The sequence below is a fragment of the Lutra lutra genome, chromosome 5, assembly GCF_902655055.1.
Source record: "Lutra lutra chromosome 5, mLutLut1.2, whole genome shotgun sequence".
Lineage (NCBI taxonomy): Eukaryota > Metazoa > Chordata > Mammalia > Carnivora > Mustelidae > Lutra > Lutra lutra.
Window position 1 is genome coordinate 36,321,362 of NC_062282.1, and position 15,332 is coordinate 36,336,693.

Sequence of the window (15,332 nt, forward strand, 5' to 3'; positions counted from 1 at the left end):
GCTGTCACACTGAACTGACAGCAGTTGACAACTGACTGGACAGGCAGAGCAGAAGAAGATAAAAAAAAAATAGACTACAATTTTACATTCCAAATAATTTGAGAGAATGACTAAAACATTTACTGAGAGACTTCAAAAGAAAAATGGTTTAGTAAAAAAAAATGGCTTAGTAATGGAAGATAATGACTGTATTTAGTTTACTATATATATGGAGTCAAGGGAAAACCATGCAGATTTGAAGAAAACAGTGTTATTGGTTTGAACTTGGAGCTCAAAATTTACAGAATTAAGGTGCAAAAAGATATAAATTAAAAAAAAAAATAAAGAACAAATTCAGAAATGCAAAACAAAAAGCCAAAGGCTTAGTAATGGTTCAGTGCTAAGGAAGCCCAAAAAAAGAGATTCAGGATGTGTGTTTTGTCAACAGTTTAAAAGGACCACCAAGGGCTCAAAGACAAAGGCTTTTTGATGAGTAAGAGATCACTGGTAATTTTCAAGGAACCAACTATGGTAAAGAAGTGGCAATCAAACCACACAATGTAATGATTACACAGACCGCATTAATCCTGTGAGAAGGTTGGTAGTAAAAGAAAGAAGGGAAAGAAAAGCAGTGTGAGAAATATGAACAATCGCGCCAGTATTCTTTTGGTCTAGGAGTGACCAGAACATTCCCATGGGCAGAGAGAAGCCTTCTAGGAAGGGATGGAAAGAAGCTATAAGGCAAACAGGTGTTACTGACATTGAAGTGTTTTAATGAGGAGATAGGAGAAATTAATTTCTTGCAACAGGTCAGGTCAGTCTGTAATCAGGGTCTAAATTCTAATAAACAGGTGAAGTGAACATGGGAAGAGATGAGAAACCAGAAACCAAAACGAAGATGAATAGTTCAGTAGACATGAGAGGAATGAGTGAAAGATACAGACAATGAAGACAGATGAAGGAACTCTGGTAACCACAGATACGGAAAATAAAACCATTCTGACAATCATGATCATAAGAACAATTTTCCAGTACTTTTTTCCCCCCAACAAGTAAAAGTCTTTATACGGGAAACCATAGGGGAGAATAAAGGCACAAAAGATGTGTCAATATTTAGTTCTGACTTTTCTTCTGAGTAGTGTCGTAACACGGCCTTGAAGATGTGCCATGAAAAGAGAAAATAAACCATGACCATGTACCATGGAGATCGAAGACTGTCCATCTTACCTCTCTCAGAGGATCGTTGAGTTCACTGAGAATGTTCTCCTCATCAAAGATTTTGCCTTGGTATCTGTGTTCGTAGTAGTCGTGTATCTTCTGACGCATATCAGCTGGCAACTTATGGAAGGACATGTATTGTTCCACTTGCTTATACTGTAGGGAAAGGAAAAAGGAAATTAGAAAACATTGTTAGGCTGTATGAGAAATCATCACGTTACCTTGTTGTGCTAAATTCAGTAATAGTTGAATAACAGTAACCAAAAGAAGAAATCCTTTGGGGGAAGGAACTAATGTACTAGGATGTAATGCATCTACTGTGTGTCACATATTCTGTGAGGGATTTAGTAGACAAACATTTCCTGTGTAGAACTGAGATGTGGAGGGGCATGAAAGGAGTTCAGAGTAAATTCAAGGGTGTCACCCCAGAAAAACCAGTGAGGAGACAAGAAAAAAACATGATTTCACTTTTTTGGAATCTTTTTTTTCCCCTGCTGCTTTCTAAAAGAAGTATCATGTTGATGTTTGGCCCCTCATCTGAATATAGAATTTTCTAAGATTGGATAGAACAAGAAGTTTTATCTTAGACCTTTTAGCAAAAGATCAGACCTAATTAAAATTTGAATTTAGTGACAGAGAGCTTGGCAGCTGTTTCCAAGTCATAGATACTCAAGCCACACAGATGGCCTGAAAAGTGAGAGAATATGTCACCCTTCAATTTAGGACTTAAAGAGTATCAGGGTGAGAGGCCAGATCCACAAAATTTTACAGCCAAAGTTAACTTAGACGTTTAAGTTCATTTAACCAAATAGTTCTTTTTTTTTTTAAATTTTAAAAGATTTTATTTATTTATTTGACAGACAGAGATCACAAGCAGGCAGAGGCAGGCAGAGAGAGAGGAGGAAGCAGGGTCCCTGCCAAGCAGAGAGCCCCATGCGGGCTCGATCCCCCGACCCTGAGATCATGACCTGAGCTGAAGGCAGAGGCTTTAACCCGCTGAGCCACCCAGGCACCCCTAACCAAATAGTTCTTAAACTTAATTGTTGATAAAACTTGGGGTGAAGTTAACTTTGGGAATGCAGATTTTCAGGCTTAACTCCAGAGATTGATTCCCATGATATATCTGCTTTTGTGAATTTACACACATACTTATACACACAAATACATATACACACTTTGAAAATAAATCTCTGGTATTCAAAAAGGAGCATGGATATTAGCTGGTAACTTATTAGAAGAGAATTTCAGCCTTTACTCCAGACCTATGAAATCAGTCTACATCTTAAAAAAAGATTCTCAGATGACCCATACACATTTAACTTTGAGAAACACTCCCTTGGTGTTGTAAATGTAGGTAGTCATGGGACCATACTTTGAAACAATTATTTAGAGCTCCCCAAATGAATTTCATTGCATAGATGTTAAAAATTGAATACAAGTAAAAAAAGTAGCTAATAAAACTGGATAAACATACTGGAATAAGATTTTTTTCCCTTAAAAAAACACATTTGATGTGTTTTGGAGAACACATGGAAATTTTTTTCCCTCACATCTTTTCCTGATGACTTAGAGGTCTCCCAACTCCTTGTCCATAATTAGTGTAATTGTAATTGGTACTTGATAATGCATACATCTAGTCAGAAACAGCAGCCCATTATATTTGTTCAATTTTTTTGTCCTTTCACATAACATTCATATTTTTAAGACATTCCCTTTTGGAGATTAGTGTTCTCAAAGGAAATACAACTTTGTCATGAGACTTCCTTTATTTGGTCACCAGACTGTCCCCCAAGTATTTAAAGCCTGCAGCCTATATATATCTGTCTCGGAAGCAACTTGATTATGGTTTAAGCATTTTAAATTTAGACAGCGATGCTTTCACTGTCATTGTGTGTAAGTGGCTTCTAGCATGTACTTGAGAAGGATTGGTTAATTTTTCCTGAAGAGCTCAGAATCTATATGCCTACTTAATCTTGGTAACCCACTTCTAGAGACCTGGGATTCAATCTGCTTGATCCCTCATGCAGCTGGTCCATAAGAAAGAAGCTTCAGTGACCTCTATAAGACTACTGTGTAGGATAACATTGATTTGCAGCTGGACTGAAAAAGCGCTATCTTTATTTCTAGAGACATCCATGTATCTGATTTTTTTCTCTTAGTCAAAAAGAGGGCAGTGGGATATCTGATGTATTGTTTAGGGTCTGACAGTTCACTGGAAATCCCAAGTTTAACTTTTGTACTAATGCTTTGCAACTAGTTTATCTGGTTTGATTATTCTGGCTTGACTTAAAAAAAAAAGATTTTATTTATTTATTCATGAAAGACAGAGAGAGAGAGAGACAGGCAGAGACAGAGGGAGAAGCAGCCTCCTTGTGGAGCAGGAACTCAATCCCAGGACCCCGAGATCACGACCTGAGCCAAAGGCAGACATTTAAATGACTGAGACACCCAGGTGCCCACCTGGCTTGGCTATTTAAAAAGCCACTGAAAGCTTTGTTGCTGAGCTCCCCACACCCCCCAAAACCAAGACTCCTTGTGCATACTTTGGTGGATCAACTGGATGTTCCACTTGCCTAAAGATTGGGCCCACAGGGTGCTCATGTTGAGGAAAGGCTCTTGGGCCTCTGATGAAAGTCTGCATTCTCTTTCTCCAAAGCACTATCCTTTGCCTCATACGAGTAAAGTCTGGTGAATCCTGTTAAATATTCAAACTTGGGAAAACAATGAAACAGCTTAAGAGTATAGGACTGCGGGGCGCCTGGGTGGGTCAGTGGGTTAAAGCCTCTGCCTTCGGCTCAGGTCATGATCTCAGGATCCTGGGATTGAGCCCTGCTGAGCAGACAGCCTGCTTCCTCCTCTCTGTTTGCCTGCCTCTCTGACTATTTGTGATCTCTGTCTGTCAGATAAATAAATAAAATTAAAAAAAAAAAAAAAGAGTACAGGACTGCCACAGTTTTGACACTTACAGCATTGATGAAAGGCCTTTCAGTTCTGGACAAATAAAGGATTAAACTTTCTTCAGGACCAGTAGGGTCATGTAATCTCTGTTTATTTTTCTCAAAACAAAAAACAAGAACAAAAACAAAACAAAACAAAACAAAAAACTGCTTGTCCAAACACTGCGTGGACTGGTGAGAATCTTTAACTTTAACCAGGATACTAAGCTCTAGATTTCTCTGTTCTTTGCAAGCATGTCAGTAGGTATGAGAGACAGCATGAAAAGTCAGTAGTATTTCAATTCATTTTTACGAAATCTGTGCCTATGGGCAAGGGCCTACTCATCTAGAGAAACAATCTGCTCAATATCTATCTCAAATTAGAAAACGAATCCTTGATTAGCTAAATACAAATGTTACATATAAAGTTATTTTATTTTTACGGAAAGTCAGGATTTGTGGAATACAGTTATTTTTCCTCATATGAATCATTTAATCCCCTTAGACTTGAGTTTACTAACCTGCAGTAAAAGAGTTTTTCACCAAATGATCTTCTTTGTTCTTTCAGACTAAAGCTCTATGAATATTTCTTGTTATTTAATCATGCTGAGTTCAATTTGATTTTTGAGCCCATATTACATATTTTAAAACAATCGATTTAGAGTAATTATTGATCTAACAAGTATTAACTGATTGCTGTGTGCCAATGGTTCTCCAAGTGCAGTTAAAGTGCAGATAAACCACCAGTTTCACTGGGAAGCTTGTTAGAAATGATGCACATTTGAAGTTTTCACCCCAGACCTATAGAATCAGAAACTCTGAATTAGAAATTCTAGCAGTGTTTTAATAGGTCTTCCCTACACTAAAATATCAGAACCCCTTCTATATGCCAAGGACTATGTTATCTTAGGACATGAAGCACATTTGAGTGAGAGTAGGGGACAGAAAGGAAATTCAGTTTTGATAAGTTAAGTTTAAGAGGCCCATGACACATCTTAATGCTTATATGTAGGTCAGGCACTCAGAAGAAAAAATATATACACAGTCAGTGACTAAGAGATCACTAAGGGATAACGTGTCAAATAAAGAGATTTAAAAAAAAAAAGTGGAACCTACATTTTAAAAGCAGTTGAGTCATGGAAATTGATCAAGTTAAGGGAGCTGACATTAGCCAGCCCAATGTGACAGAACCAAAAAAAAACACAAAAAACAAAAACCTTGACTCACAGCAAAAAAGGATAAAGTTTCAAGGGGCAGGAGGTACTCAAAAGAAGTATATTCTAAGAAAAGAGGTATTGCACCATAACCAGCAAATTTGGGAATTAGGTAATGATCTTTGTTAGAACACAACACGTATGGAAAACGGGAGCTACTTCTTTTTGTCTGTTTCCCTCATACCTAACAAGACTTGCAAAATGAATGAAAATATGACCTACCTGTGATCTGAAGAATAAAAACGATAAATTCCTTTTGAAAAAGACACCTAGTGGTAGGTGGATAATGGAATAAACTAGGTGTTGAAAGTTACATATAAGATGACAATTTTTTAAAAATGATAAAATGGAATAGTTTCTGCTAATTGTAGACTATGATATGCAAAAGATGATACATTTAATAGTCACTGATGAAGAGACTTTTGAAAAACAAAGATGCAAATATGATTCTTTCTTGAATATATAAAATCAAAAGTTCATCCCATCAGATCTAAAAGACTATATGGGTGCCTAGGTGGTACAGTTGGTTAAGCATCTGATTCTTGGCTTCAGCCCAGGTCGTGATCTCAGGGTTTTGGGCTCTGCACTGAGTAAGTACACTCTTTCTCTCCCTCTCGCTCTGCCCTCCCCCTTCTAAAATAAATAAATACATCTTGAAAAATATTATAAGAGACGAATATCATTACCATTTAAAATTCGAATGTACTTTTATTTTCCAAAAATTTTCTGTGCAATTAAAATGACACATAAAAATTATGCATTAACATACTAATGAGATCTAATATAAATAATGAGGACAACATTCCATTATAAAACTCACTCCTCCCATGTTATCACTTTCAAAAAGTGTTATGTCTATATCACTAAGTAATGTACTTCTGTTTCTATTTCTTATGTGGATTAATTAGAGACAACATTTATTGACTTTTTGCCATAGAAAATGGTAAAATCACTAACAGCCCCCCATATCTTCTCACCTTCTCTCTCATTCTGCAATTGTGTCATCAGTGTTAATTCTTCCCTTGGTCTCCTTTGTAACTTTACATAACATAATTATATCTTTCTTTCTTGTTCAGAGAACTCAAGACAAGTTTACCATAAGAAATGTAACAAACTAATTCTTTCATTTCTATTTTTTAACTTTTGTCATCTCTACTTCTACAATATAAAGGTGGACTGTAATTTTGTACATGCCGTTGAACCTACCAAACCATACAGTGTTTGCATTACCACAATGACAAGTGCAGCATTTCATGGCATTCTCTTTGGTTTTGTGGATTTTAAATGACTTTTATTTTTTGCACAAGAAATTTTTTTCCAGCATCCCTATCCTAGCTGATATCCAGCAGCATTTCCCTTTATAACGTCCTTGGTTGGGTTTCTTATTCCCAGAACCTATGTTTCTCTTTTGGTTTATTTATTCATGTTGCTGGAGTCAATCTCCAAGGAAATCACTAAGGAATACTAAATGGGACATAGTTTTTTTGAGAATTTTCTTGTCTGAAAACGTCTCTTAAACTCAAAATCAATTGTTAACCTGACGACATATAGAATTCTAGGTTTGAACTACTCTAGTTGGGTATTGAGCTTTTGTATTTGATCCTCTATACTGGATAGGATCCATGTTTCTTATTATTTATTTCACACATTCCTTGTCTGAATTTTCCCTTACCTTTCCCTATAGTCTCTACATTTTCTCTGCATTCTCTTACATGTCTCCTGCATTCTTGAATATTTCCTGAAATTCTTAGAGACGATTTTAATTCCAAGTATCTTCTCCCTTTTTTTGATCTTTTATTTCTATAATTTTATTGTGTTCAGTTTAGAAATATAATACTAACATATGACTTAAAAATAACAATCTCAGGCAAACTTTTACTCTTGAAATGTTTGGGATGTCTGAAGAGAGGTAAGTATATTTAGCTTCATTAAAGGCTTTGGTGACTTTTAGGTGATGTAAGTAATGGGGTTAATTCCAAACAGATTGCAATAACTTAAGAGTGAATGGAAGTAAGAAATGGTAATGAAAAGAGCAATTATAACTATGTCTCTGATCTGTTCTGGTTAAGAGGGGAGAGCCTGAATCATACCATGGTAAATGTAAGCAATTCTAATAAATCTAAAATAGAAGCTTTAATCACATATATATTATTTTAATATCAATGAATGATACCCTTATAGGAAGACTGTATCAACCTATTTTATATCCCCTACAACTTCATCCCCAATCCTCAAGACCACCAAATCATGTAAATTCTACTGTCAGAAGCTTCAATAATTTTCCATTTCCTTGTATCACCATTATTATCATTTTAGTCAAAGTAACTTAAATCTCTCCTCTAAACTCATTCCCAACTTTCTAACTATATTCTCTGTATCTATTTGTGCGTGCCTTACTGCAACTCTTTTTTTTTTAAGATTTTATTTATTTATTTGACAGACAGAGATCACAAGTAGGCAGAGAGGCAGACAGAGAGAGAGGAAGGGAAGCAGGCTCCCTGCTGAGCAGAGAGCCCGATGTGGGGCTGGATCCCAGGACCCTGGGATCATGACGTGAGCCGGAAAGCAGAGGCTTTAACCCATTGAGCCACCCAGGCACCCCATGCAACTCTTATTCTTTTCCATAATCCAGACAGAAATCTTTTTAAAATGCTAACCTTGTTGTCACTCTGTTCCCTTAAGCCTTTTAATGGCTCCCCATTGTTTTCAGGATCAAGATCTGACTTCCTGGGGCTATTTGGCCTTTTTCTGCTCTATCATGTACATTTTCTTTTGCTCACCATGCCCTGGTATATTACATTTCTTTAATATTCTTAAACTTACCCTAATCTCTGGATGATTATACACCTTCCTCTATCTGGAATGCTGCCCTACCACATAATTTCCTGGCTAATTCCTATTTGTTATTTAACTTTCTTCCTCAAATCTCACTACATCAAGGAAATATTCTCTGACTCCCTGATCACCTAAAGTCCTCTTGGTATGCACTTAGAAAAAATGCCAATTTTATGCCTAGTTACTCTAAGAGCAGCTGCAATTACTTGTTAAGTATCTGTCCTTGCCCATCTTACTCACCACTGAACCGCTAAGGTATCTGTATGCAAGTAGTCACTGATGGAATATCTGGTTTGTTACATACTTTCTGAGAATTCTTTGGGTAAAGGAGACCAAGAATATGATCTCTGACTCTTTTCTGTTGCAATAATCGTATTAGTGGAAGGTGCCAGATAGGGAGATTCTCCCACATGGGATTGAAATTTTGGATTCGTATTTTATTATTATGAGTTGTTTTTATTATTCAAAGAACATTTATTAAATATGAGATTTTGCCTCTAGCCTATTGAAATGAACCTGGATATATCTGTTCTTTAAAGAATTTGCAGTTTCTGTCTGAATCTGTGATATCAGGCTTTATGTTAAACACAGCTATAAGTAGGAGGAAATTATTGATTAGAAAAGAGAAACTGCCTTCTTATAATTCCAAAAATGTTTAAAACATTTAGGAACACAGCAGAAGTTAATAAAAACACATACAAAGTATATGAGTGATATTAAATAATGAAATAATTGGTTGACTGCCAGCACTTCCCATGCCTTCTACTTCAACCATACCGCTCTATCAAGATTTTGAAATTGTGACAATTCCTTTAAATTTAACTTTATTCAATAAGCTAAGATTTTTGTTTTGGGGCTATATAGAACAAAGTCATTGCCTTACGAAGCTTAGAGGCTAATTAACTGAGTAGAACACAAGTGATTATTTAATGACTTGTTAGGACATCCTCTCTATTAAATATGTATTCTATTTGAAAATAAGAAGAGTTTTCCTCATCACCAAGGCAGTCTTGTATAAATCTGAAAAAGTAGATAGTTTTCAGTTCTCCAAGCATGATTTTACATACTGAATGCTCCTGGAAGATAGGAATCAGAAGGTATATATTTCATTTTATTACAAAAGCAAATTTGGTAAAAATGAAAAGTACTATGGTTATTCATAATTACTCATTTAATCAAATGGATCTCTCATTTTAGGATTCTGATACCAGTCTTCAAATCTATGAAACACTACCTATAAGTAGTCAACTTTTTGTTGAAGTCTTTCTCTTAAGAAGCATTGAATTGCTGTATAAGATGTTTTATAATATCTCAGGACACTTTTTACAATGTAGCACATACCTAGAGCAGATTCTTCACCTGTGGGATGTCTATGTGTCATTTAAGACGGTGATGATAGTGAGAAGCTAAGATGGTGGAGTAATAGGAGGACTCTAGGCTTGTCTTATCCCTTGAACACAACTAGATAATATCAAATCATTCTGAATATCCAAGAAATTGATCTGAGGACTGAAAACAAACTGCACAATGAGAGGGAGAAAAGAGGCTGCATAATGGAAGGTAGGAGGTGCAGAGACATGGTTTGGGGGAGAAACGGATCACAGGTGTTGTGGAGGAGAGGGAACACTGGTCACGGCGGGGGTAGGGGGGAGGAGTGCACAAGGAAAGTACTTCCCTCAAAGCCACTGACTGGGAAAATAAGAGGGGCTAGTTTTTGTGAGTTTTTACTAGTGGAGCTCAAAAACTGTGGAATTTTAGAGGTCTCATGTATGTCAGATGTGAAACTCAGTAGAGGCTGTACTGGTCCTATGGAGAAGGAGGGCAGATAGCCCAGGAGGGGGACAACTGTGTGAACTGAGAATCCCATAGGATGCACTGGGAGAGATGGGTCACCCTTCTTGTAGTGCATCTGAGAGACATAGCATAGCCTCTCTAGGGACAAAAAAGCTCATGGGCACCATTTCCCTTGCCCTCCTCTCAGCATAAATTAACTTCAGTAAGCAGTACAGTGCCAATACTGGCAGCCTAAACCACTAACACCAAGCCCTGTCCCCCTGCCCTCTGCAGGTGTTTCTTTTCAGGGGCAAGTCTGGCTGAGCACCAGCGCAGTGAACCCCTCCCCTAGAAGAGCACAAATCCACCACAGGCATCACATCCAGTGACCATGGAGTTCTACAAGCTTCAGCTCTATTGGAAATAGCATCAGGGCATCAGGAGCAGACCAGAGCATACCTAGTTAAAACTTGCCACACTTGGTCAAGGTCTAAGCACTCGCCATTTGCAGGCAAAGAGAAACTACAGAGGGCTGCTTGAAGGAAAAAGCAGAGGAAACATGCAGCAGAGTGCACACAGCATACACCAGAGACACTTCTGAAGTACCAGGCCCTGGACAGTACATGACCTCTACTTTATAAAGCTGTTACTCTCAGGAGCAGAAAACATATCAGGCTCTCCTAACAGAGAAGACAGAGACCTAGGCAAAATGCCAAAATGGAGGAATTCATCCCAAAAGAAGGAACAAGAAAGGGTCATGGTCAAGGATCAAATTAAAAGAGATATAAGTAATATGCCGGATCTAAAATTTAAACCAATAATCAATCATAAGGGAACTAGCTGGACTTGAGAAAAGCATAGAAGACGTTTGGAAGTTCCTTACCACAGAGATAAAAGACCTAAAAACTAGAAAGGCCAAAATGAAAAATGCAATAACCAACATTCAAAACCAACAGAATGTAATGATCACAAAGATGGAAGAAGTAGAGGAATGAATCAGTTACACAGAGGATAAGATTATGAAAATAATGAAGTTGAAAAGAAGTAAGAAAGAAAAATATTAGATGATCATTGTAGACATATGGAACTCAGTGGACTTCTAAAACATAATAACATTTATATCATAGGAGTCCCAGAAGAAGAAAAGAAAATGGGGCAGAAGGTTTATTTGAGGAAATTATAGCTGATCACTTCCCTAATCTGGGGAAGGAAACAGACATGCAAATCCAGGAGGCACAGAGGACTCCCATCAAAATCAACAAAAGCAGGTGAACACGAAGACATGTCTTAGGTACATTTGTAAAACACAGAGATTAAAAAAAAAAAATTCTAAAAGCAGTAAGACAAAAGAAGTCCCTCAGTTACAAGGGAAGACAGATAAGGCTAGCAGCAGATCTCTCTGCAAAACTTGGCAGACAAGAAGAGAGTGGCATGATATAGTCAATGTGCTGAATGGGAAAAAAATATGCAGGCAAGAATACTCTATTCAGCAGACTATCATTCAGAACAGAAGGAGAGATAAAGAGTTTCCCAGACAAACAAAAACTAAAGAAGTTGGTGACCTCCAAGAAATATTAAAGGGGACTCTTTGAGTTAGAAAGAAAGATCAAAAGTGTTAAAGACTAGAAAGGAACAAAGAACATCACCAGAAACAATGACAAAACAAGTAATACATGGCACTAAACTCAAATCTATCAATAATCACTCTTGAATGCAAACAGACTAAATGCTCCAATCAAAAGACATTAGGTGTCAGAATAGATTAAAAAACAAGAACACCCATTGATATGCTGCCTATAAGAGACTCATTTTTAGACCTAAAGACACCTGCAGATAGACAGTGAGGGCATGAAGAACAACTTTCACTTATCATGCAAATGGAAGTCAAAAGAAAGCTGGAGTAGCAATACCTTTTTTAGACAAACTAGATTTTAAAACAAAGTCTGTAACAAGAGATGAAGAAGAGTACCATATCATAATAAAAGGATCTATCTGATAAGATGATCTAACAACTATAAATATTCATGCTCCCAACTTGGGAGCACCCAAATATAAAAAATAATTAATAAGAAACATAGAGGAACACATTGGTAATAATACAATAATATTAGGGGACTTTAACACCCCACTTACAGCAATGGGCAAATCATCTAAGCACTAAATGAACAAGGAAACATGGCTTTGAATGACACACTGTACCAGATGGACTTAACGGATATATCCAGAATATTCCGCCCTAAAACTACAGAATACACATCCTTTTCAAGTGCATATGGAACATTTTCCAGAACAGACCACATACTGGATCACAAATCAGACCTCAACAAGTACAAAAAGACTGAGATCACAGCAGGTTTCTGACCACAAAGCTATGAAACTTAAAGTCAACTACAAGAAAAAATTTGGGGATGCCTGGGTGGCTTAGTCTGTCAAATGGCTGCTTCTGCCTCAGGTCAAGTTCCCAGTGTCCTGGGATTGGGCCCCACATGGGGCTCCCTGCTTGGCAGAGAGCCTGTTTCTCCCTCTCCTGCTGCTCTGCCTACTTGTGCTCTCTCTATCTCTCTGTCAAATAAATAAATAAAATCTTAAAAAAAAAGAAAAAAGAAAAAATTTGGAAAGACCACAAAAACAAGGAGGCTAAAGAACATCCTACTAGAGAATGAATGGTCAACCAGGAAATTAAAGAAGAAAGAAAAAAATACATGGAAGCAAATGAAAATTAAAACATGACATTCAAAACTTTTTAGGATGCAGCAGAGGTGGTGGTTATAAGAGGGCAATATATAGCACTACAGGACTTCCTCAAGAAGCACAAGAAGTCTCAAATATACAACCTAACTTTACACATAAAGGAGCAGAAAAAAAAAAGAGCAATAAATGAAGACTAAACCTAGCAGAAGAAAGTAAGTGATAAAGATTAGAGCAGAAATGATATAAAAACAACAACAACAACAAAACCTCCCAGTAGAATAGATCAATAGAGCCAGGAACTGGTTCTTTGAAAGAATTAACAAAACTGATGAACCCTTAGCCAGACTTATCAAAAAAAAAAAAAAAAAAAAAAAAAAGGAGAGAGAGAGAGAGAGAGAGAACCCAAATAAATAAAATCATGAATAAGAGATGAGAGATAACAACCAACATCACACAAATACAAACAGTTATAAGAGAATATTATGAAAAATTATATGCCAACAAATTAGACAATCTGGAAGAAATGGATAAATTGCTAGAAAGATATAAACTACCACAACTGAAACAGGAATAGAAAACTTGAATAACTGATAACTGGCAAGGAAATTGAATCAGTAATCAAAAATCTCCCAATTATCCAAAGTTCAGGGCCAGATGGCTTCCCATGAGAATTCTACCAAACATTTTAAAAAAGAGTTAATACTTATTCTTCTCAAACTGCTCAAAAAAAAAAAAAAAAATAGAAATGGAAGAAAACTTCCAAACTCATTCTATGAGGTCAGCGTTACCTTGATTCCAAAACCAAAGACCACACTAAAAATGAGAATTACAGGACAATATCTCTGATGAACATGGATGCAAAAATTCTCAACCAAATGCTGGCAAATCAAATCCAACAGTACATTAAAAAATTATTCACTATAATCAAATGGGATTTATTCCTGGGTTGCAAGTATGGTTCAATATTTACAAATCAATCAACGTGATACACATTAATAAAAGAAAGGATAAGAACAATATGATCTCAATAGATGCAGAAAAAGCATTTGACAAAGTATAGCATCCATAGCATCCCTTTTTGATAAAAACCTTCAACAAAGTAGAGATAGGGGGACATACCTCAACATCATAAAGGCTATATGAAAGATCCACAGCGAATATCATTCTCAAAAGGGAAAAACTGAGAGCTTTTCCTCTACTGTCAGGAACATGATAGGATGTCCACTCCCACCATTGTTATTTAACATAGTACTAGAAATCCTAGCCTTAATAACCCAACAAAAAGGAATAAAAGGCATCCAAATCAGAAAGGAAGCCAAAAAACTTACCAAAAAATTGCTAAAACTGATACACAATTCAGCAGTCACAATACACAATTAATGTACAGAAATCTGTTGCATTTCTATACACCAATAATGAAGCAGCATAAAGAGAAATCAAGGAATTGATCCCATTTACAACTGCACCAAAAATCATAAGATACCTAGGAATAAACCTAATCAACAAGGTAAAACATCTTTACTCTGAATATTATAGAACACTTATGAAAAAAATTGAAGATGACACAAAGAAATGGGAAAGCATTCCATGTTCATAGATTAGAACAAATACTGTTAAAATTTCTCTAGTATCCAAAGCAATCTACACATATAATGCGATCCCTATCAAAATACCAACAGCATTTTTCACAGAACTAGAGCAAACAATCCTAAAATTTGTATGGAACCACAAAAGACCCTGGATAACCAAAGCAATATTGAAAAAGAAAAGCAAAGCTGGAGGCATAACAATTCCAGATTTCAAGATATATTACAAAGCTGATCAAGACAGTATGGTACTGGCACAAACAGACACATAGATCAGTGGAACAAAATAGAGAACCCAGAAATGGACCCACAACAATATGGTCAACTAATCTTCAACAAAATGGGAAAAATGTCCAATAGAATAAATACAGTCTTTCAACAAATGGTGTTGGGAAAACACAATGATTGATAATCTATCATCGGTCACTTGTTGGAGGGGGGCAGGGAGAGAGAGAGAGAGAGAGGCAGGCAGAGGGAGAGGGAGAGAGAAAATCGTAAGCAGGCTCCACACCCAGCATGGAGTCTGACATGGGGTTTGATCTCACCACCCTGAGATCATGACTTGACCTAAAATCAAGAGTCAGACGCTTAACTGACTGAGCCACCCAGGTACCCAATCATCAGTTACTTTTTTCTTTTTTTAAAAAATATTTAAGTCAATCATCATTGAATTAATAACTAAGCTATCTTTTTATTTTTTAAACAAAGATATTTCTAGAATTGCCATTTATTGACATGGTAACTGAAGCCATGGTTTCTGTTTTGATCCTATAATTAAAAGTAAACTAATCTATATTAGTTTACTAATATATGGTTTACATACATTTACATATATGGTTTACTAATATATTAGTTTACATATATATATGGTTAGGTTATATGCAAATAAGCTTCTCAAGCATTATTTAAAAAATATTTACAGCAAGATTAAACCATTTTCAAGAGCTATAAACACGGTAAAATTTTTAATTCATCCACACTGAGAAGGAAGTTTTTTCTTTTTCACTGAAATAATGGCTTTATTCATATATACAACTAGTATTTTTTTTTAATTGAAGTAGGAAAAGTTTCCTTTCTGCAAAAATGGATTCATGTATTTT

At 36.3% G+C, this 15,332-nt stretch overlaps 1 protein-coding gene across 1 annotated transcript in view; it reads right to left on the reverse strand.

The window, feature by feature from the left end:
* The window catches only part of HCN1 (hyperpolarization activated cyclic nucleotide gated potassium channel 1), a 416,455-nt gene that overhangs the window by 77,693 nt on the left and 323,430 nt on the right, over positions 1–15,332 (reverse strand). Inside the window, exon 5 of the mRNA XM_047731377.1 lies at positions 1,207–1,353. Coding sequence (XP_047587333.1) covers positions 1,207–1,353 — 147 coding nt within the window. The remainder of the gene's footprint in view (positions 1–1,206; positions 1,354–15,332) is intronic.